Raw genomic sequence first — 22,805 nt, forward strand, 5'->3', positions numbered from 1 at the left:
TGTACTGACAGTTAACACAACTCGGAATATATTAAAAATCACTGAATTGTACAGTTTAAAAACATAAATTTAAAAATAAAAGGGTAAGTGATATGGTAGATGAATTATATCTCAAAAAAGCTATTTTAACAAAAATATAAACATAAATAAAATCAAAGATTTTTCATTTGTGGCTCACAAGTCCTGACAAGGCAGGGTTTAGAGGGCAAAGAAAAATAGGTTGAGAGAGTTGAAATTAATAAGATATAAATTAGTCAACTCTTAGTCACTGACATTAGCAGAGTATGGAAAAACATACATGATTTAATATAATAACAATTATGGGAATTCCCTGGCGGCCTAGTGGTTAGGATTCTGGGCTTTCACTGACATGGCCTGGGTTCAATCCCTGGTCTGGGAAATAAGGTCAAAAAACAAAAACAGAAACAACAACAACAGTAAAAAAGTGATGAAAAATAAATGCTCAAATACATTAGTCTTCACGGACTCTTAAAAAATATATTTGGTTTAGAATCAATATCTGCATAAACATTTGAATAAAGGAATGCCCAACATTCTGGGCAGTCACTTCCTTGGAAAAAGAGTTTGAAAATGGATTTTGGGACATACGGAATTCTTAATGGAAATATTAATGGAAAGAGAAATAAGTAGTACTAAATCATCCAGAAAAATATTTCCTAACTAAAGAACACCTTCTTGAATGGCTAGCTGATTTTAGCCTCGTTTTCTCATACAGTCATGGATGTTTGAAGTGTTCTATGGATTTTTCACTTATATTTTGGGGGTTCTCATACCCTGTATTTAAAATGTGTTAGTTTGCATACTTTGAAATGCTTACCTCTGTTTTATTTATTAACCATAGTGTTAGTGACTTTCTAAATTTGTTGTATTTCTAAAATTTACCCAAAAGCAAAAGATCAGATGGTCTTATTTTTGTTAGGTATATGGCAGCATATACCCAACTGGGGAGCTCAGTGGTAAAGAATTTGCCTGCAATGCAGAAGACTCAGGTTCGATCCCTGAGTCAGGACGATTCTCTGCAGGAGGGCATAGCAACCTGCCTGGAGAATTCCATGGACAAAGGAGCCTGCCTGGCAGGCTACAGTCTTTGGGATCACAAAGAGTCGGACACGACTGAAGTGACTGAGCAAGCATACATAACCCAACTGTGGCTGTACATTTTGTTTAAAGAGGGCCAGAAAGTTTTTAGCCAACGAATCTCAGCGTCTATGGATTTCAGCCCCAGAGTTTGGAGGAAATTCTTAACTTTTCAACCACTAAAATAAAACTACATAGGAAAGACCTCTCAAAGAGCCATGAGGTTGCCCAGCTTTCCTGTCTATTCCCCTCAACTTAGTTCCCTCAAGGAGCAAGCTTTTTTTTTTTTAAAGCCTTTATTTTCAACTAAGGGATGAATCAATCCTTAATTCTTTTTTTTTAAGATTTTAATTTATTTTATTTTTTGGCTGTAACAGGTCTTCATTGCTTTCTCTAGTTGCAGCAGGCAGGCTTCTCATTGCAAGGGCTTCTCTTGTTGTAGAGCATGGGCTCTAGGTATGCAGGCTTCCACAGATGCAGCACATGGGCTCAGCAGTTATAGCTTCTGGGCTCTAGACTGTAGGCTCAGTAGCTGTGATGCACGGGCTGAGTTGCTCCGCAGCATGTGGGATCTTCACAGACCAAGGATCGAACCCATGTCCCCTGCATTGGCAGATGGATTCTTAACCACTAGACCACCAGGTAAGCCCCTCAAAGTGCAGGCTCTTTACTAGGCACAAACACATTGCCTTTCAGACTAATGCAAAGCACCAACCCAAGCAGACTACAGCCTCTAGTATCTTCCTTGGAGCTGGGAAAGCAGCCAAGTAATTGACATTCAAAAGAATTCCTTCCTGGGTGATGTTCAAAGTATGCATAAATAAGGACCATTGGGTGGGGTTAGGAGGATTAAGCGTTTAAAAAAATGATTAGAGCAGGTGCTAATGTTTGACACCAGCTACAATCAGAAGCGAAACTCTGAGAAGAATCCAACATTTATGACTGTCAGTAGAGGACCTACCCACCAGTTTTCCCCACATCCCCAGCCCTGCTGAATCCTCTGCTATAGCAAGGCAACGCTAAGCGCTGACCCTGATCCCCATACCTGACCTCACCATGGAGTTATTAGAGCTACTGGCCTAGAAAGAGGGAATGGAAATAGCTGTGCAATCTTCCACACAGTAAAAAAGAAAAATCCCAAAATTATTGTAATTAAGAAAAGAGGCTCCAGAAAATGAAAACCTGCAGATGACATTAGAAGAACAAACTAGGAGATCCTCAGTTAAGCAGAGAAAAGATGGGTAGGCAAGGTGCGCCCCACATCCCCAGGCCACCTGACTTCCGCACCTCATTGTTCATGTAATGTAGATCCAGAGGCTGCCCAAACACTGCTGTCACCTTGTGCTCCACATCTTCGTATCTCACAGGCCGGCTGAATGCTATAATTCTGAGACAGAACAGAAGCATGGGTAACTGTACATTTTAAATGCAGGGTTTAGAAGTTATGACTCCTGAGTGATATTTTCCTTTCTTTTCAAGAGTTCTTTTTATTTTTCATACAGCTTGCCTTTCTCTGTATTTTCTTTTTCTTCTCTTATCTGCCTTTATCTTTTCACCCTTTCTCTGAGCATCTCTCAGGTTTTTCAATAGTACCCACAGGCGGTATTCAATCTCAATCATTGTCCTACCACTTCAGCTCAGATCTTTCAGTCAATGACAGTTCAGTATCACCGCAGGACACCTGGGTTTAAAAACTATGTTCCAAATATTCCTATTAGGAAGAAAACCTGGAGACTGGAACTGCAGTCCTGAAAACATGGTCTTAACTCCTAAATGACTCACATCCAGGACTTGAAAAGGTCTTTTCTACTGTTCATTTTTGAGATGCCACAGGAATCTCAATGGTGATTATCCTAAGAATTGACATTTCCCACCACCAAGTCACAGGAATTCCCCTTGAGTTGGTTATACGCCTGATCAGTTTTCTTAACCAGTGACACATGTGTGCCTGTAAGTAGTGTTGATACTGATGCTTTTCCAGAGAGACTCACTAGGTCTGTTCAAAGAACAATTTCTATAAATATTAACACATGGTAGAGTAGGAACATGTTCAAAGAGGTCTTAAAATAACTTGTCATTACATATCACAACAAAATTTACAAGTGGGCACAGATGAAACTAGGTTGGCAAAATGTTGATAATGTTGAAGCTGGGTGACAGATCCTTGGAGGCTCAGTTTCACATTTGTGTGTGTTTGACATTTTTTAAATAAAAAGTTTTAATGTATTAGGGATACTGGGGATAGTCAACAATGTTTGACATATAAAAGTGACCATATCATATAGGTCCAACCCAATACTTTAAAATTTATTTAAAACAAAAATAAACAAAGAGATAAACAGAATATAAAAAAGAAACTCATATGTATACTACATATGTACATGTATATAAGAAAATGTAGAAACAAAAAAATGTTGGCGTAGGGAAGGTCTTCCTAATAAGCATTATATAAAATTACATAAAATACAGAAGCCAAAAGGAAGAAGACAAACTTGACAGCAACAATTTAAACAGCTGATGGCTGCATCTTTTAAATTTATCTGAAGTCTGAGACGGTGATGCCTCCTGTTTTCTTTTTCCTCAGATTGCTTTGGCAATTTAGCCTTCTGTGGTTCCAAATGAATTTTAGGATTATTTGTTCTAGTTCTGTGAAAAATGTCATGGGTAATTTGATAGGTAAGCCATTGGATTTTCATGAAATCTGGCTGACTGAAATCAGTGGGCACCATGAAAGTCATTATATCTAGAACTGAGCTGTTCAATACAGTAGCCAGTAGCCACATGTGGCTATTTAAATTTAAATTGATTAAATTTAAAATCAGCTCTTTAAGTCCCATCAGCACATTCAAGTGCTCACTAGATACACGTAGCTAGTGACTAGTATACTGGAGAACACGGTTATAAGTCACCCCTCTTCATACCCAGGTCTACACCTGCAGATCAAAAATATCTGGAAAAAAAAATTTCCAGAAAGTTCCAAAAAAGCAGAACTTGAATATGCCCCATGCTGGCAACTATTTACATGGCAATTACATTGTCTTAGGTTTATAAGTAATCTAGAGATGATTTAAAGTATACACAAAAATGTACGTAGGTTATATGCAAAGACTACACCATTTCATCTAGAAGATTTGAGCATCCAAGGAGTCTGATATCCACAGGGGGCCCTGGAACCAATTTCCTCGGCTACCAAGGGATTTCTGCAGAACGTTTCTATTAGAGCCGAAGTTCTGCTGAACAACGTTGATAGGCTATAAGTATAATCCTTCATACAAAGCCTAATATCTCAGGAAGATAATTCCTCTATAACTTTTCCTTCATCTGTCACTACCTTCATTTCTAAAAATTATATTGCTGAATATATTAATTTATATCCACCACGAAGTCCATCCATATTGTAATCCTTATATTATCCCCCCTCAAATCAACCATCCCAAGCATTAATCAGGTGCTATCTTTAAAAAAAAGAGAGAGAAAAAATTAAGTGCTATCTAGATAACCCAGATATGAGTGTTTGATGGATTCTTTTGAGAGAATACTTTTCTATTAATTCTTTTGTAAATAAGGAATTACTAAATTCCATAATGATTAATTACATATCCCCTTCATCAGGACTTCAGCAACGGTTCAAAAGAGGTCTGCCTTTCTGAATAAAATACCAGATCACTCAGATATCCTTAACACAGTCAGAAAAAGATCAGGCTCAGAGATAAATTCTCCTGTGTTTGGCCTGGTGATGAACCATTTAAAACTTCCAAAACCATTTAAAAGCAGCCCAAAAGTCTGATCAAGGTCAAGAAACCAGGACTCTCAGGTTAGTTAAAATCTAAGCTGCCACCGTCACCTTAAATAACTGGCATTTTCAGGTTAGTACTTTAAAGACAGGTCTAACACCCAGCACAACCATCCCCACCAGTTCAAAAGGCAGGCCCCTTTAGAACTGTGGCTGAGGTCTTGATGAACGGGATATGATTTACTATAAGGAATAAATAGAAAGGTATTCTCTCAAAAGAATCCATCAAACACCCATATCTAGATAACTCATATCTAGGTAGCACTTCACTTTCTCTCTCTTTTTTAAAGACAGCACCTGATTAATGCTTGGGATGGTTGATTTGAGATAGGGAGGGAATACAAGGATTACAATATGGATGGATTTCCTGGTGGATATAAACTAATCCATTCAACAATATAATTTCCAAGGAGGGAGATCTTAGTCTACAGTCCTCTTCTGCCCTCCTGAGGCTAAGAGGGAGGAAAGTTCAGAGTCTGATGCCGACCCATCCAAACCAAAGGGAAAGTCAGCCCACCAGAATAGATATCTGGCAAGGACGAAGGTGAAAAGTCACTACTTTCCTCTTTTCTGTAAATTCTAAGTCTGTAAGAGCCTACAACATTTAAATAGATCCTATTCCTAGTCCTGTAAAAAGTAAAGAAAGCCCACAGAAACATTTTCAACCAAATCTTTAAAATACGACATACATAAAACCAGAGCTTGTCTGGCACAGAGCAGCTTGAACATGGCTGTGCTGCACAGACTTTATAAAGTCCTCAATTCCACACACAGTACACGAACAGTGAAACACCACGGCTCCAGAAAACAGCTCCATAAAAAGACCATGCAGTTCTCAAAACCTTGATACCAACACTGCTGCTCGGGGCTTCAAAAGGCCATTCCTGCCTGACCACCTTAAATATTTGTGGTTTCGATCTGGCAGCATCTCTGAAACTAAACACACACACTTTCTCAGTGTAAGTCCACTCACTGTAACTACATACCACTTAGTGAACAGGAATTCAGGAGAGCGTAACTGCGTAATTAGGCTCCGACACAATCAAGTCTTTGATTTAGTATCTACTTCTGAAAACTCTCGGCTGCTCTAAGTTTGGCAATCCCTCCAAAATCCAGTCCGGTCAGAAGTGTGAAAAGCAGCAACAATGAAGTGACAATTTAACTTCCGTGCTACTGGCAGGTCCTAGAACTAACAGCTGGGGACAGAGCTCAGAAAACCTTCCTCCCTCCCGGCCTGGAACAGCCCTAGAATTTACCTAGAAGCAGCAGGCCCTGGCTCTGCAGACCGCCCTTTGCACAATGTTTCCACCTCTGACCAACTTGCAGGCTTCTGAATGTATCTTTTTAAGGGAAAGCAGAGCCACAGATCTCTAGAGCTCCAGAGCTAGTTTCAGAGAGGGCTGAAAGATGCCAGCAGCAGACAACTTCCAGGACAAAAACGTTTGAAGGCACTTAAGGTCCTCTGGGGGCTTCCCCAGTGGCTCAGCAGTAAAGAACCCGCCTGCAATGCAGGAGCCGAAATAGATGTGGGTTCGATCTCTGGGTCGGGAAGATCCCCTGGAGAAGGAAATGGCAACCCACTCCAGTATTCTTGCCTGGAGAATCCCGTGGACAAAGGAGCCTGGAGGGTTACAGTCCACAGGGTTGCAAAGAGTTGGACACAACTGAAGAGACCGAGGACGCATGCAGGGTCCTCTGTTGACTGGTAAAGCAGGAGGATCTTACACTCATAGTGCTCTTTGCCCTCCAAATGCTCATAGCAAAGGAAAAAGGGCAGGGCAGTTATCAACAAGGGAGAAAGGCAAAGAGCAAGAAACAGATATTGAAAAGCATGCTTGTGCGTATACATGCCATACACAGTGTCCCAAATATCCCCTGACCGGAGTTCTATATGCTTTCTTAAAGATTTTCCTTAAAACAACTTGAGAAATTAAGTGAAGTCATATTTTTCTCCACTGAGAACTTCTATCTTGACTTCCTACAAAAACCTTAATATTGACGATGGAAAAAGGATACAAGGGTTTTGTAACAGCACTTTCACTTCCCCAAGGTAAGACACAGAATGCAGACTGACAACTCTCTCTTTCTATGTCCTCAAATGAGCTGAAATCTTTCACAATTGAGGGACTTAATGTAGCTTCCCATGACCTAGAGACATTTTAAAGAAACTTCCAATTCACCCAACATGACCCCTGATGTGGACAAAACCAGGGACACTCTTTCAGGACAGGAATGGTAGCACGTCACAAGAGAAGCCTCCTCTCCCTCTGATGCCCACAGCTGGCACAGGGTCAGCGTGTCTGGAAGCTATGACTCAGTGGAGCTGGAGCTCTGACTTCCTCCCCCAGCACAATGATGGACCTCACAGCAGCAGAATAAGAGCAGAAGGGTAAAACATTAGCAGTTGATGCTTTAAGACCAGAAACAAGGTTCAGTCAATATGCCAAACCAAGGATGAAACATTCCCCTTTATGCCCCATCAACCCCATTACCCAGCCAGGGACCCCACAGGAATCACTCCAGGGAGATGGCTCCCACAAGCTGCACGCTTTCTGAGAAATGGGGCACCCGTGACACATCCACTCATCAGAAGGCAGACTTACCGCCTCTCCCCATTGTGCTCAAACTTGATTCTGACGTCACTCTGCCAAAGAAAGGATAGACAGGTTAGGGTGTTTTCTGGCCTGTGTCACTCCTCCCCTACCCAGGTAGCCTCAGACAGCAACATTAGGCAGCATCCCTGAAGGCTCCTGTTGGAGCTTCTCTGCCCCGACAGGCACTCCTGTCACTGAGTTCTAACCTCCGGGGCAACAAAGCTCTTGGGACAAGAACCCTCGGGGGTGCCCAGCCCAGGAGTTCTGCTATGACATGTCATCTCTAAGTTCACAAGCTCTATTTCCACAACTGGCTCTGGAGCTGCTCCCACTATGTCACCACCTCCGGGCCAGGATACCGTTCCTTCTTGGCTGACGTAACCAAACAGAAAAAGAACTCTTCATAGTGATAATTCTAGCTATACGACCACAACCAAGTTACTTACCCTCTGTAACTCTTAGTTCTTCCATCTGCAGAATAGGGCTAAATATACGTAACTCACAGAGTTATTATGAGAACTAAACAAGAAAATGTAAGTAAAATACTTAATACATAGTAGACATGCAATAAATGGTTGCCACTGGTACCAATGATTTCCACTATCCTATCACGGCTGCCCTAAGTGGGAGTAGAGTGGCACCCTGGACAAATACCTCATAACTGTCCCCAGTTTTACCCTAGATGACCATCAGGGTACCCTATAGGCTCTGGGAGAACAGGGATCATGCCTCTCTTAATTCCGTAGCTCCAGGGACAAGCAAACGTAATGGTATATAATCTTTCTGCTTAACAATATTTGTTAAATGAATTCATTGATTGAAAAACAGAGTATAAGTATCAGAAACAAGAAAAAGAAGGAGTGTTAGAAGGTTAAGAACAAATCAGGGAGGAAGAGATACTATAAAGGTCAAATAAATAACTTGAGGGAGTTAGAAATGACAGGAAAAGAGAAGAGATATTCTAGAAGAACAGGTCCAAAGGAAAAAGAAAACTAAAATTGTCAGGAAACCAACAAGTAATAGAGATAAAGGTAAGAAAGAGTTCATAGTCAGTGAATGAAAATAATACTGAGACACACAAAAGATGTGGCTTTGAAGAAAAAAGAGGGTTTCAGGATATCTGAAGATGAAGAACATAGAGCAGGCAGAGAAGATGACAGAAAAAGGAGAAAGCTGAAAGGTAGGGTAAGTGCACAAAGGACTTCCCCTTCCCAAGAGATGGGAGGGCTAGAATTCTCTTCCAGTCAAATGAACCAGACTGATGATTCTAACTTATACGCTAAAAATTTACACTCTAAAGACTCTAATTACACTCTAAAAACCCCTAAAAGCTTTTGCTTATGTATATGATATCTACAAATATTTGCCTTATTAGAAATTAAGACTAAGGAAACTTATATTTTATTCATCTAAAAATAATTAAAAGTCATTATACGTTAACATAAACACATTTTAAAAACTGTATGTTTTTTAAAAAGTGAAGTGAGATAGAGTTCCCTGGTGGCCTAGTGGTTAGGATTTGGCACTTTCACTGTGGAGGCACAGGTTCAACTCCTGGTCAGGGGACTATCCTCTGTGCCACGCAGTGCGGCCAAAATACCAGAAAAAAAGAGAAAGAAAGAAAGAAAAAGTGAAGCAAGAGAGTAGGCACTCTTTAATGCATGGCTTCATAGGAGACAGCTGGATTCTCTTATCAGCTTCTGCTTTCAAACTGTTGTGATAACATGTGTCATATAGCCTCTGGAAAACTCTAGTGTACTTTTTAAGAGTATGAGCGTGAAAAAGGCCAAAGAACATCTTAGTACTAGTATGAAAATAGTTTTAACCTGAGGGACGCCCGAAAAGTTCTTGGGAACCTGCTAGGGGTTCCAGAATACACCTTGAGAGTCACTGAATTAAAATATAAGTATAGCCTTTAACCCACTATTTTAAAGTCAAGGAAATGGAGGCTCAAAGAGCTTCATGCTCCCCCAAAATTCACATACTAAACAGTGGACAGCAAAGCTCCCTGGAGTAACAGGCCTGCACTGTGATAGCTCTTCAAAATACAACCCTGATACAGCCCACTCATCCTTCGATTTCACATATGGACCACTTTATCCATTACCAATAATATGACAATAGCTGGCATTTATAGAGCATTTACTATATACTAAGCCTTGTTCTAAGTATGTTACATGCATCATTTAAAATAACCCTCAAAACAGGAAGTCTTACGATCCCTATTTTACAGGAGAAACTGAGTTACAGTGAAGTTAAATAAATTCTCTCAAGATCATAATGCTTTAAAAGAAGCCTAAATAGGCTACAACTTAAGTGTTACACAGGCAAGGGAGGTTTATTTTACTCACAGATGCAGGGCTTCAATGGGAACACTGAAAGAAAGAAACTATCACAGGATCTTCTGAAACCTTACTTTTCAGAACTCACGGAGGAAATGGGAGTAATAATCGAGTCAGCATCAGATCAGGGTGGCAACCTTGCGGGAAGCTATGGGGCCTGGGGAACCAGTAAGCGGAGGCTCTGGCTGAGGCTGTGCGTGGTTGGAGGTGGAGAAGGTGGAATGGGAAGGCAGGGTGCCCCACCTGGTCTGCATTCTAGGTGAGAGAGACTGTGTGTGAGTGTGAGCGTACACATGCACACATGGAAAGACGTGGCACACTGCAGAGGAAGTTGTGCGACTTCAAGGTTCTATGAGTGACAGCAGTTTTGCCACTGTCTTCCTTTTCTCCTTCCCCTGAAGTTCCCATGGAAGGGCCTTCCAGAGCACAGTGTCTGCATCACACTGCCACGCTCAGACATGCCACCTCCAGCTTCCCAAACTGTCCAATTTCACACCAGCTCTGGAGGACCCCACGTCTTCACCACAGTGTGCAGTCCTGTCTGTCCCTACAGGTAGGGTGCCACTCCTTTCACCTAGAACATTATTACAGTTAAGTCCCCTATATACCAATAAGTTCCGTTCCAAGAGCACGTTCGTAAGTTTGATTTGTTCAAGTCCAGCAAAGTTAGCCTAGTTACCCAACTAACACAATCAGTTATATAGTCCGTACTGTAGTAGGTTTCTAATACTTCTCACACAAATAATGTAAAAAACATAAAATATAAGACATTTTTAATCTTACAGTAGAGTACCTCGAGAAGTACAGTAGCAGCAGCTACATCACCGCTGCGTTTACACTTGTTTCTGCACATCCGGGGCTTGAAATAAAGATACTGCCCTACTGTATACAGTACTGTATAACACACAAAAGCACAACCGCGTGTCGAGGGCTCACGCACGTGACAAGGTGCGCTAGGCGTATGAACTAACACATGAACATGGGAACATGGGAAGGCACATTCGCACCTGTCAAAGCTCACGCCTTGAAAGTTCATATGTGGGGGACTTACGATATTTAGATGAACCTAGGAAAGAACTCCCTCCGTCCCTTTGTGGGACTAAAGGAACTAAATTTATTTCATGATGGGACATAATCCAAATGCTATTCGACGTGAATTCAGTCAGAAAGGGAATTAAACTTTTGCCTCAAACCACAAATCACTCCTACTCAGGACTAACCTAGCCTGTGATTAGCAAGCAGTGTAAACAAAGATGCCCAGTCTTCTGAGTCCTGTGTCTGATGTGGCTACGGCCTTTCCAGAGCAGGATGCAGGCCCGTGACTGGTTTCCATGTACCACATGGTGTGCCCAAATCTGCCAAGTTCCCAACCCTGGGTTTCCCCTGTCAGGCTGACTAGAACAAGCCACGGACAAGAAAGTTCCGCTAAAGCTCACTAGATTCAATTCCTTCCTGCCAACCGTTCTCTGTGCCTCTCTGAGGCATTTCGCATTGGTGGCTGTGTCCTCCTTGCCTCTGTGACTCTGTCTCAAGCCAGAGAACCTGCCACCACTCTAACCACTTCTGCTTCTTTGCTGGTTCCTCTTCCTCGTGCCTTCTCCCACCCCTCCCCTCAACACGTGACTGTGCCTCAAGGTTTGAACTTTTGGCTTCTGGATTTCTCTCCTCCTCCTCACATCTTCTCCTTGGTAGGAATTAAAAAATCAGGTCACCTCTAAATAGAAGATTCCCAAATCTCTATGTCCAGCCCCATCTTCTCAAGCAAAACGTCATCCATCCGCCATGTAAACGAGGCAGGTAAGTCGTTTATAAGGAATGGAGCACTAGAGTCAAGTTGTCTGGCTTCAAACCCTGGCTCTATAACCTCCCTGTGGTAACCTTGAACATGACTCTCTGTGACCCAGTTTCCTCATCTGCAAAGTGAAAACAGTGATAATCTGTCTTGTGGAATTATCAAAATAATTAAATGAAACAATTGGGGAAAGATATGAGAAGAGTACTTGACACACGTGTTCAAAAAATGATAATACAGGTCCATTCTCCTTTAGCCAAACCCTTGGAGCCAAAAGTGTTTCAGAACATCGGTGTCTGTTAAGTGACGCCCCTCCGGGGGGAGGGTGTCAGGCGGCGCTCCCACAGCAGAGGCAGAACACACACAAACACTTCGTGCCCTCCTCTACACTGCTAAGCCTCTCTGGAAGTTAGTTTGGGGCTTTGTAGCTAGTTCTGACCGATAACTGGGGACAAAGCTGAGCTCTGCACTCTCTTCCTTGGCAGCCACAGGTTCCAGGTCAGAGGAGCCACCCTCAATCAGGGTCCTGACGTGGCCGTGGGGAACACTGTCGCCTCCTTCCCTGCACTGGACACGGCCGTACAGTCACTGAGGTTCAGGGTTTACCTGCTAACAGCAAAAGTCAGTTTCTGTATTGAAAAGTACCAATATTCACAATAAGTGCAATAAATAAAGACTATAAATAGCCCCGTGTCCATTCAGGCCAACTTTTGTTGCCAAATGAGTTTGCTGGAAATTTTAAAATACATAAATTTTAAAAAGCACCTTTTAGTTGGCAGCACTCTTTGGATTTCAGAACTGCAAAAGCAATGCACACACATACCTGCGCACACAATCTCAGTCTTTCACTATAATTGCAAAGTCAACCCAGTTACGTGTCTGCATCAGCTACCCTCCCTAACTAATCCCCCCTTCTCAACGGTGCCACTTATAATACTGGCTACAGGTTCAAACCTCTGAGCTCTGTTTGATTCGTTCCCTCTTTTCCCTTCCTCAGCAGATGGCAAGACCCCACTTTCCCCTCCAGAGACTCCCGGATGAGACTGCTTCCCATTCTCTCAGTTCTCACTTGCCTCGAGTCCCTTTCCTCTCAACTCCTGAAGCAGCCTCTCTGCACTTCTCAGTTCCCCTCTTCCAGCACGTTCCACATGCCTCCACAGTCTCAATCATCTTAGCCACCGCTTTCACCACATCCCTTCTTTATTCAAAAAGTAATCAGCGATACCCATGACCTATGGAATAAAGTCTAAGTTATTAACTATTATTCAAAGCCCCCTGGAACTTATGCTTACTTAGTTTAATCATCTCACATTGTTTGTTGTCAAAGGGAACCCTCTCTCCAGCCAGATCGATGCCCACCCTATTTCCTGAAATATGCCATGTGCATTCCTTCCCCTAGGCCTTTAACAATGCAGTTTCCCACCCTGGAGTGCTGTACTTCCTCCTGACTAAACTCCTACACATCCTTCACTGCTTGCCCCCAGTGCCACCTTCTCCGGAAATGACTCTGTGACTCCTCGGCCCAAGCTCACCTTTCACTTTCCTGGCCTCCTTTGCCTCTCAGAATCTGTACCATGTATTTAGGCACAGTCACATCCTACCTTAGTTTCTTTTTTTTCACATGTTTCTCATTTATAATAAGACTACATGATTCCTAGCATACAGGGAATATAACATATTTCTTTTGTCTAAGAAGCTTGAGTATAAGCTCATGTTGAACTGAATAGAGAGATGCCACAGCTGCTGAGAAAAAAGCACCAGTACAAAAATTCAGGTCTAGGTAGGTTCAAGTCCCCTCCTCACCAGAGCTAGTGTGGTGAAAGGAAGAGTAAGAGCCACAGATAGGAGAAGACAACACAGGCCTCCAGGCTGAGCTGCAAACTGGGAATGCCACAGGGGCAATAGGAGTAACCAATGATACCAAACTTAAGTAGAAAAGACCTTCTCAAAGTCTGAACTCAACAACTGAACATGTAATCTGAGAAGATTCTCGAGAATTAAAAAAAAAAATCAAAGTGTTTATTAAACAAAGGTCTGTGAACCTCTGACCTGGCAAAGGCCCCATGAGCCAGTATCTCTGGCACCCTCTCTCTGGTTCTGCAGCGCTCCCTTTCCCCCACATTGCTATGTACCTTTGCTGGCTCCCACATCTTTGGACTGGAGTCCTTATTTTGCCAAAGATAGTAAATAAATGAGAAGAAAAGAGCACCAAAAATAATTTTATTTGTGTAACTCAGAGAAGTCCTAAGAGATCAGTGGAAGGGGTGACTATAAAGCGACTGTCTTCCCTGCCTCAGTTCCTTCTCAGTCTCCAGTCCTAGCACTGCGCAAGGCATTCAGTGAGGATGTGAATAAATAAATCAATGATGAAATGGCATATTCATTATTTACTGTTACTTAATAAAATACCACAGAAAAGGAAGCTTCTTATGAAATAGAATATGAGACTTGTACACTGTATTGTGTTTTATTTTCAAACTAGCCAGCCTATCTTATCAATAACTCTTGAAAGAAAAAGGAAGTCCTGAAGAGTCAGGTTTATCACAGTAAAAGCAAAAGACAGTCTGCTCAGTCCCTGACCCTGCTGGCAGCACAGCTCCTAGAATTCTCCTCCTTTAGAGCTGATACCAAGAGCCTGCCCTTCTACTGCCTGCTATGAAGAAAACAACTTTTTCATTCTCAAGTACCAACTAATGAACATCTCCGTTCAAGCCTCTACCTACCTCTGTGATAAGATTCAAGGAAAACAGGAATCTGGGGTAATAAGGATTCTATTTCTTCCTTCACTGGGATTTTCTTTTTTTTTTTAATTTTATTTTTATTTTTTATTTTTTTTCAGTGGGTTTTGTCATACATTGATGTGAATCAGTCATAGAGTTACACGAATTCCCCATCCCGGTCTCCCATCCCACCTCCCTCTCCACCCGATTCCTCTGGGTCTTCCCAGCCCACCAGGCCCGAGCACTTGACTCATGCCTCCCACCTGGGCTGGTGGTCTGTTTCACCACAGATAATATACATGCTGTTCTTTCGAAACATCCCACCCTCCCCTTCTCCCACATAGTTCAAAAGTCTGTTCTGTACTTCTGTGTCTCTTTTTCTGTTTTGCATATAGGGCCATCGTTACCATCTTTCTAAATTCCGTATATATGTGTTAGTATACTGTATTGGTCTTTATCTTTCTGGCTCACCTCACTCTGTATAATGGGCTCCAGTTTCATCCATCTCATTAGAACTGATTCAAATGAATTCTTTTTAACGGCTGAGTAATATTTCATGGTGTATATGGGGATTTTCATATGTTAGGTTAGTTGCAGAAGTCTGCAAAGGACCATCTGATTGATAGTAATGTCAATCCAATAAAGGCAGAAAACCTTAAACTTTTCAGCTCCATGACAACAGAAGTGACGGAGTCACTACCGCTTTACACCCATACCTTGTGTTCCAACATATAAAGTGCTTTATATTCTGTTTATGAGCTCACAACTTCCAGAGGTAAACAGAAAAACTGAGGTTCAGAAAGGTCATCAGACTTACACGTGGGAAAACTACTGTGACCAGGGGTCAGAAGGCCTGGGTTTGCTTCCTGGCTCTACTTAACACCTTTGTGTAAGCACCTTGAGAATTTTTAAAGTATAACACACATGCTTATATTGTTGTTAGTGTTGTTAATTGTCGTTGTTGACAGCACTCTCCAAACTGTAAAATTCCATGTTAATGGATTATTAACAACTCAATGACTTCTGGGCCAGTGCTCCTTTCAGTACACTAAGCTGCCAACTTGGAGAAACAGACCTGTTGCTAAAGCACTGCAAGTGATGACTTCTAAAGGGTCTGCACATTATGGCCTACAGAGCCATTATGGGCCCCAGTCACACCTAAGATGCGCCACACCGATCCAAAAACGTGCAGCCAGCTCTAACCAGGCGGCAGGCTCCCAGGGACCTAATGGGAAAGCAGAAAGCGCACAGATCCTAACTCCTAGCCAACAGGTGGATAACCAAGCACGTCATGCCCCTGTGCTTCCATAGCTGCCCAGAATGCTTAGCTGTTCTCAAATCATTCTTTTTTTCCAATTAATCGCCTAGTTTGTTTACTCAGGGAAGAGGATGTCTGAAGTCTTGCCAAGCAGAGATATTAAATTAGGCTTTCGCGTTCTTCCAGGCCTCGGTCCCAAACAGTTCTGTCAGTGAAGCCCCAGCTCCCGCGGCATTCCTTGCTGTGCCAAGCCTGAGCCCCAGGAGGCTATGCCAACCTCAGCTCTACCTTTCTCACCCTGAAGCGTTGCTCGCCCCTACGAGCACCGATCTAACCCCAAACAAACCACCTTTCCTACCGGCCAAAATACTTGGTTTCTTTCAACCAGGACTCTGCAACCTGAATCTTTAGTCCAGTGTGACAATTCTTAGACCAATTTGGCATCTCTTAGCCATTTACATTAGGTTTTTGATCTTTCAGCCCTCTCTCCTCCTAAGCACGGACCTTCTGGCAGAAGAAGTGGTAATGAGAAAACTTTATTCCTATCCTAGGCCCAAGCAAACAAAAACAAGAATTTTTAAAAAGGGAATTCACTTTGTAAACTGTAAAGTCCTACAGTAACAAACTATTAACATCTCGAGACTCTTAGGCTGAGCTCTTTTCATTATATCAGGCTGTAAACACTTTTCCCCTCAACTGCTCTCACCACCCCCATCTCACCCCAACTCACACTTCCTCGGAAATGCATTCACTAAGACTTTCTCTCTCCTTCTGCTTTCAGGATTTTGCTGAAGAATATTTCTCCTGGTCAGAAGCTGAACATCTGTTACACTTCCCAGAAGAGACCACTCTACAACCTTGACTTTATTAACAGCAGAAGCTAGTCTGATATTTTCGTTGTCCTTTTACCGAAAGTTAGCATAAAACTTTGAGCTTCAATTTCTAAACAGCCATGACAGTTCCACGGCTTCACATTCCCCCCAGAACCCCATGGCCCTGGATTAGACTATTAGATAGGTTTCCCACTGATGAGTTTATCACAATGTGTAGAAACCCGTGAACTCATGACCTGTCCATGGAGGATGAATGTACACATCTCCAAGCGTGTACTCAATTTCTTGCCCAACAAATCAAAAGTCCCTTATATAAAGTTGTGCTAAGACCACAGCCAATAGCCACATGCTGCTATTTAAATTTAAAATAATTAAAACTGAATAAAAATTTAAATTCAGTTCCTCAGTTGCTCAACAGCCACTGAGGAGTATGGCCAGTGGCTACTACACGGGGCAGCACAAACATAGACCATTTCTATCACCACAGAAATTTACTGTTCAGCAGTGGTACAGGCTGCGTATGAATAATATTGTTGTGAGAAATGGTGACAGAACACAGGTAACGAGTAACCAGTGCTCCCTACAAATCCACTAAGACAATGTGTCCAAGAAATGAACTCTATACACTTCGAGCACTGCAAGATTTAAAAGCACATTTCACCTTTAATGGGTAATTTTATTCCTTACCAAAAATTTCTTTTTCTCACTGGCCCCTGCACATGAGCCTGTTGTTACTGTGGGGCTGTTCAGAAGGGCTGAGCTGCTGCTGTTGTGCTTTTTCTTTAAAAACAAAAAAACTGAGGTTAATAATCTGTATCCTTCATGCTGCAGAAAAAGTCTGATGATATTCAAGTAAACTGTGGATCCAAACAGCTAGTATTTCTTGCTAAGATTATTTCCTGATAGTAGTCAATCCTTTTCACAGCCTTCTACTTCTATAACCACGGCTTTCACTCCAAAAGCACAGCAATAGGCACAGTAAAAGATCGAGATTTTCTAATAGTAGCTTTAGTATCCTCTAAGCAGGATTCTTAAACAGTAACAGACCACTTCACCCCTCAGCCGGGTTCTTTCGGGCCTTCCAACTCAAGAAAGCTTCCCCTTTTCACCTACTAACTGATATCCACGCTAACAGTCCCATTTGGAGAAGGATCAGCTGACTGGAGCAGCATTAGCAAGCACACTCCACATAGGAAGACAGGAAGGAAAGTGAGGTCATTAGGCTCAAGCCTGGGGGAGGGGATTCACTTCTGGTAAAATGCTCCTTCCAAAAGCAGCTTTGAATAGAAATGTTACAGCAAGGGAGAACCCACACAATCAGAATAATGTATGAAAGCAGTACAAGAATGGGCCCTATTCTATTGCTCCCCAGTTCTATAAGGTAACCACAAAAAATAAAAGCAGCTCTTTAAACTATTCCTTCCGCTATAACTGAAACAAAAGGACTTGGGGTCCCCAGTTTTCCTAAAGGCAGGAAATACTCTGGGAGGCTACATCTAGCAGACCTCAGACAGAAAAAGTTCCAGCCCCTTCTACTTTCTCCAGGAACCAAGAGCACTTTTGAAGAACTGGTAGACAAGGTGCAGATGAGCAGAGAGAAGGTCAGCTGACAACCAAGAGAACCACCAAGGAGGAAATCATCAACCACACTGAACACAACCCTCTGATGCCCACTAGGAAGGCAGGCTCCCCCTCACTCACTCCTCTCTGCTGCCAAAGGACCCGGGAAACAAGGAGCTCAGCAAGACTGACCGGGAGAAGAAAGTTCTCCACAGGGCACATGCTGAGATGTTAACAAAAGAGAAACTGCATTCCTAAGAAAGCACACAGCTCTCAGTAAAACAGGCACTCTCAACTACCTGAGTTAATGAGGGGAAACAGCTGTAAATAGCAGTAATAACAAAATCACTCATTCTTACCTTCAGAATATATGATGTTTTATTAAATACATTTCCCTTCCTAATTACATTTAAATAAACTAAAATCAATTAATTCTTCCTGACAATATACTGCTTAAAGACCTTCTGAGCTAGAGATCAAGAGTCTGGATAAAATATTTGCCAAATGATCAGTAAAGGAAAAATTCTATGAGTACTGTCCCCATAAGAAATTACTCTTATTTTCCACAAATGAAATGCTATTTACAAGGTCAGATGCACAAGGCACTGGGACTCCAGATCATGACCCACACCTGGTGGTTATACATCACTTACCTACCATTCAACAGACTGAAAGGAAGGGGCCAACAGCATTTCAACCTATATTAGAGTATCACTGGCTTCTCACATATTTCCCATCTGAAACCAACCCCCCAACAAAGTTAGTTAACAGCCACAGCTGCACACACCTGCCTATTTGGGTGACCCGTGTCTTTGCTCTTCATGGTCTCATATCCAGGCACCCGGGGACGTCGGCTCATCTGGAGGGCCACCAGGTCCTTCATGATCGAGTTCAATGCCTCCTGCTCGTCTGCAAAGAAAGAGAGCACATGGGCTAAGACACTTTAAAATGGACCACAAAAGAAGTAGTTTCACAAGTTGTATGACTCACACTCAGGGAGTTCTGCCCAGGTGGAATGACAGACCCTGTAACTAAGCGACATAAATTTGCTACCTGTGAAAAGAGGATAACTGAGATCAGACTATGGCGAATTGAATTTTAATGGATTCTAACAGTTCTCCAATCAGATTTCTGGCAGCAATATCTACCTATTCACTGGGACCGAGAGAGGTATTCAAACAAACCAATTCTTCCAGTGCCAGAGAAACTCAACCAGGAAAAATAGACGAAAACTTGGAGTGAAGTGAAAAACAACACAGTACAGTGCAGCAGCGTGCTGAGTAACAAGATGAATTCACGGAGAACCAACTATGAGGCGGAAACCGTCACAGACTTACCCTTCAAGGACTGTAGGAAAGCATGTTTAAAAGGTACCAAACAAGGCTGCTGCTTTAAACAGAAGTTGTTTCACAAGCCTAGCCTCCGAATGCCCCTTCCCAACTCTTTACAAGTTTATAGGCCTTCTGCTTCCCACGGGGAAGTCGAAAGGCAATTCTATTGTTTTTCTTCCCTAACCAAGCAAGCAGTGCATTGTCTCTGCCTTATTGGTATTACTTTTAATCCCCCTTTCTTGAAATAGCATAGAGCACTAGAGTTCTCATGCACTGAAGACAACTGGCCAAAGCCGAGAACCTAAAACCAGGTCAATTCCACGTTTTGCCAAATTCTCCCAGGTCCTTCAAGAGATCCTTGTCCACTCAAATAGCAGTGGGAGGTTAAAAATAAACAGTTCTGTTGATCTGCAAAGGAACATTAGGAATGAGTTGTTATACTTGCTTTCGTGACAAGTGAGTCACTTAAGGACTTGGGGCACACCTTAAAAGAAGCAAGCTCAAGACTCCACCCATAGACTGTGCCTATCTTCTGCCCTTTATCACTGTCCCTTGAAAATATTCTAATACCCTGTGTAAAGGAAAGACCAGCATGGAGCATAGACAGTAAATGGCATCATTCGCCTCTCCCCTTGTCCTGGACCAAATCTGCTCGGGTGCCCTACTTGCCCTCTGAGGAGGTGCAGGAAGGAAGGAGAAGGGTACCCATGAAGAGATCTCTGCCTGCTCAGAAAAGTAAAATTAGATTTAAGACTTGTAAGAAAAACACCATTAGAGTAGCTTCCTTTCTAATTCCACTTCAAAGTACATACAAAAGTACGAGTGATACAATTGTAGTACAAAAAGAATGAAGTAAATAAGGTAACGAATGAGGACGAAGCAGGTATTTACACAAAGACACTTATTAAAAAATTAAAACTCATACATCCCATCAATTATTTTATATTTTCTCACAATTTACCTGTAGGCTCCTTAAAGAAAGAGAACTTGCTTGGTTTTTGTTTTTTAACCTCCAAACCAAGATTTTAAAACTAGAGTATAACACCTAAACTATAATGACAGGCTTACATACATATAATATAAATATATGCATTTATATTGGAGAAGGAAATGGCAACCCACTCCAGTGTTCTTGCCTGGGAAATCCCATGGACAGAGGAGCCTGGTGGGCTATAGTCCAGGGGGTCGCAAAAAGTCAAACACGACTGAAGCAACTTAGCATACACACATGCACTGATGTTAAACTTAACATAAATAATATATGTATAAAATTATATATTATTAATTATTATATATGTATAAAATTATTGGACCAACTATAATAGTAAATGGGGGCTTCCCAGGTGGCTCAATGGTAAAGAATCCGTCTGCCAATGCAGGAGACGCAGGTTCAATCTGTGGGTCAGGAAGATCTCCTGGAGGAGAGCCTGGTGGGCTACAGTCCATGGGGTCTCAAACAGTCAGATACGACCGAGCGACACATGCACACACTTAACAGTAAACTGGGATCACTATGATTATGACTAGATGGCACGAGATGGGTGTTTTCTGAGGAGCATCCCTTGATAGTCCTAACAGCAGAATGCATGTAATTTTCAATATTAAGGAAACCTGCCTTAGAATTGAGAATAGTTGTCTCAACTCAGATATTGAAACAAAATGGATGTGTATATTCATACACAGATACACACATGCTTTTCAAATCAAATCTGTGACAAGTATGATTAGAGAAATTGTTTCTAATTCTGTATAAGATGATGCTATTATAAGAGCTAGTTTATCAGGTTGACAAACTCTGTTTCCAGGAAGCTAACCAATTCCTGGCATTACTTAACGGATAAACTTGTTTGGTAGTTCCAGCACTGAGAACACACTGAAGGAATGGTTTGGCTCTATCTCCTGGAATCCAGGACAACTGACACAAGTGAAATATAGCTATAGAATCTGCTGTTTTGTCAGAGTTGCATACATTTCTAGAGGCAAACTGGTTCTTAAACTGATACTTCAAACTGAGGAGATGGATAAAGACGGGATGCACATCAAGTGGTTCTCTCAGGCATTTCTTCCTGGATTGGGATTTTAACTGAATTATCTGTGCTACCATATGCATTCCTTTAAAAAAAAATTACCAAATAGCTTTCTTAGAGTGCAGCAGTTATATGGACCTTGGAGTCAGAAAGACTTGGGTTTTAAGGAGCCCTTAGACAAATCATTTATTCTCCCTAAACCTCAATTTCCTCATCTGTAAAATGTACATAATAAAAGTATCATTACACAGAGCTGCTGTGAGACTTAAGAGGGGGAAAAAAAAAACCTTACAAATTATTCCTCATGGTACCTAACGCTGAAAAAATGCTGGCTCTTATCATCATCAATGGGGAAAAAAAGGTTAATGGGAAAAGACTGGAGGCCACAATCTATCCTAAACTTTATTTTAGAATTTTTATTAATCATTAACAATAGCCATTTACTGACTACCTATCATGTATTATACATTAGACAGTTTCGAAAGATACTTTCAGGTACTTAAATTCTAGGGGTAAAAAGACAAATGACACACAAATACAAGGTTATGCAAATAAAGAGACCGAATTAGACAGGATACATAAACACACGTGTAAAAGTTTTTTTTACAGCGTGAGTAGCAAGGGGTTATATAGATAATTTTACAGAATAAAGATTTTTTTCAAAAAAAGAAAGCTGTTCCAGCTATGGATGAGAGCTTTATAAATGAACTTAGGAGGAGAAGGGACATGAAAGCAAGTGAACAGCGGAGGAAAAGAAAAGAGGCTCAGGGACTGATGCCAGTGAATACTCATGTCAACAAGAAGAGTAGGAAGAAGACGTGTGAGCACAGAAGTCTTTAAGAGAACTATAAACAAACAAACAAAAAGTGACACCACAGAAGCTAAGACCAAAGAAGAGCAGGGGCAGGCAGGTCCAATAGGGTAATAGAGGCAGAAACTTCTTGACAGGGAATCGAGAAGCTGAAGATTAAAAGAAAACTGGAAGTAGTGGAAATCAATAATTCCTTTATGAACTTCACACGTGAACAAGTTGAGGCAGAGGTAAGAGTATGCTATAACCTTGAAAAGACTTCCAAAGGATGGGGGTGGTATGACATACCTCAAAGCTACCAGAAAGAAGCACAAAGGAAGAAGTTAATTCTAGAGATTAGGGGGTTAAAGATCTAGGGGTGAGGAATATTCATACGGGAAAAAAAAAGAAGGGATCTATCAAACAGGGTTTACAATTCAGGCTTAAAAAGTGGAAGCTCTGTCAGCAGTCTCAGGCAGATAGCTATCCATAATTATCCAGCAGTGAGTACTTTTTCTTCTGATATCCTGACCTAAGGCGTGGGGGCTGCCAGGCAAACACACTCCTCGTTCATTAACCCCAGCAGGAAGTCACTCTTCCAGACTAAGCTATTACTTCTATCTAAAAGCAGGGTCTTAAGGCACTCCCACTTATGAATTCCCTTGGC

General features: G+C 41.8%; 1 protein-coding gene across 4 annotated transcripts in view; it reads right to left on the reverse strand.

Moving 5' to 3' along the window:
• Window positions 1–22,805, reverse strand: part of MAP3K3 (mitogen-activated protein kinase kinase kinase 3) — a 59,473-nt gene that overhangs the window by 32,324 nt on the left and 4,344 nt on the right. For 2 of the 4 annotated variants that reach the window (XM_065909400.1, XM_065909399.1), the window contains exons 2-5: window positions 18,778–18,899; window positions 17,118–17,210; window positions 7,495–7,535; window positions 2,386–2,485 (exon numbers count right to left, since the gene is read on the reverse strand). In XM_065909400.1, the coding sequence (XP_065765472.1) occupies window positions 2,386–2,485; window positions 7,495–7,535; window positions 17,118–17,210; window positions 18,778–18,899 (356 nt within the window). The remainder of the gene's footprint in view (window positions 1–2,385; window positions 2,486–7,494; window positions 7,536–17,117; window positions 17,211–18,777; window positions 18,900–22,805) is intronic. The other 2 variants (XM_065909402.1, XM_065909401.1) reach the window with 1 other exon arrangement.

Source organism: Muntiacus reevesi, chromosome 18 (genome assembly GCF_963930625.1).
Source record: "Muntiacus reevesi chromosome 18, mMunRee1.1, whole genome shotgun sequence".
Taxonomy (NCBI): Eukaryota; Metazoa; Chordata; class Mammalia; order Artiodactyla; family Cervidae; genus Muntiacus; species Muntiacus reevesi.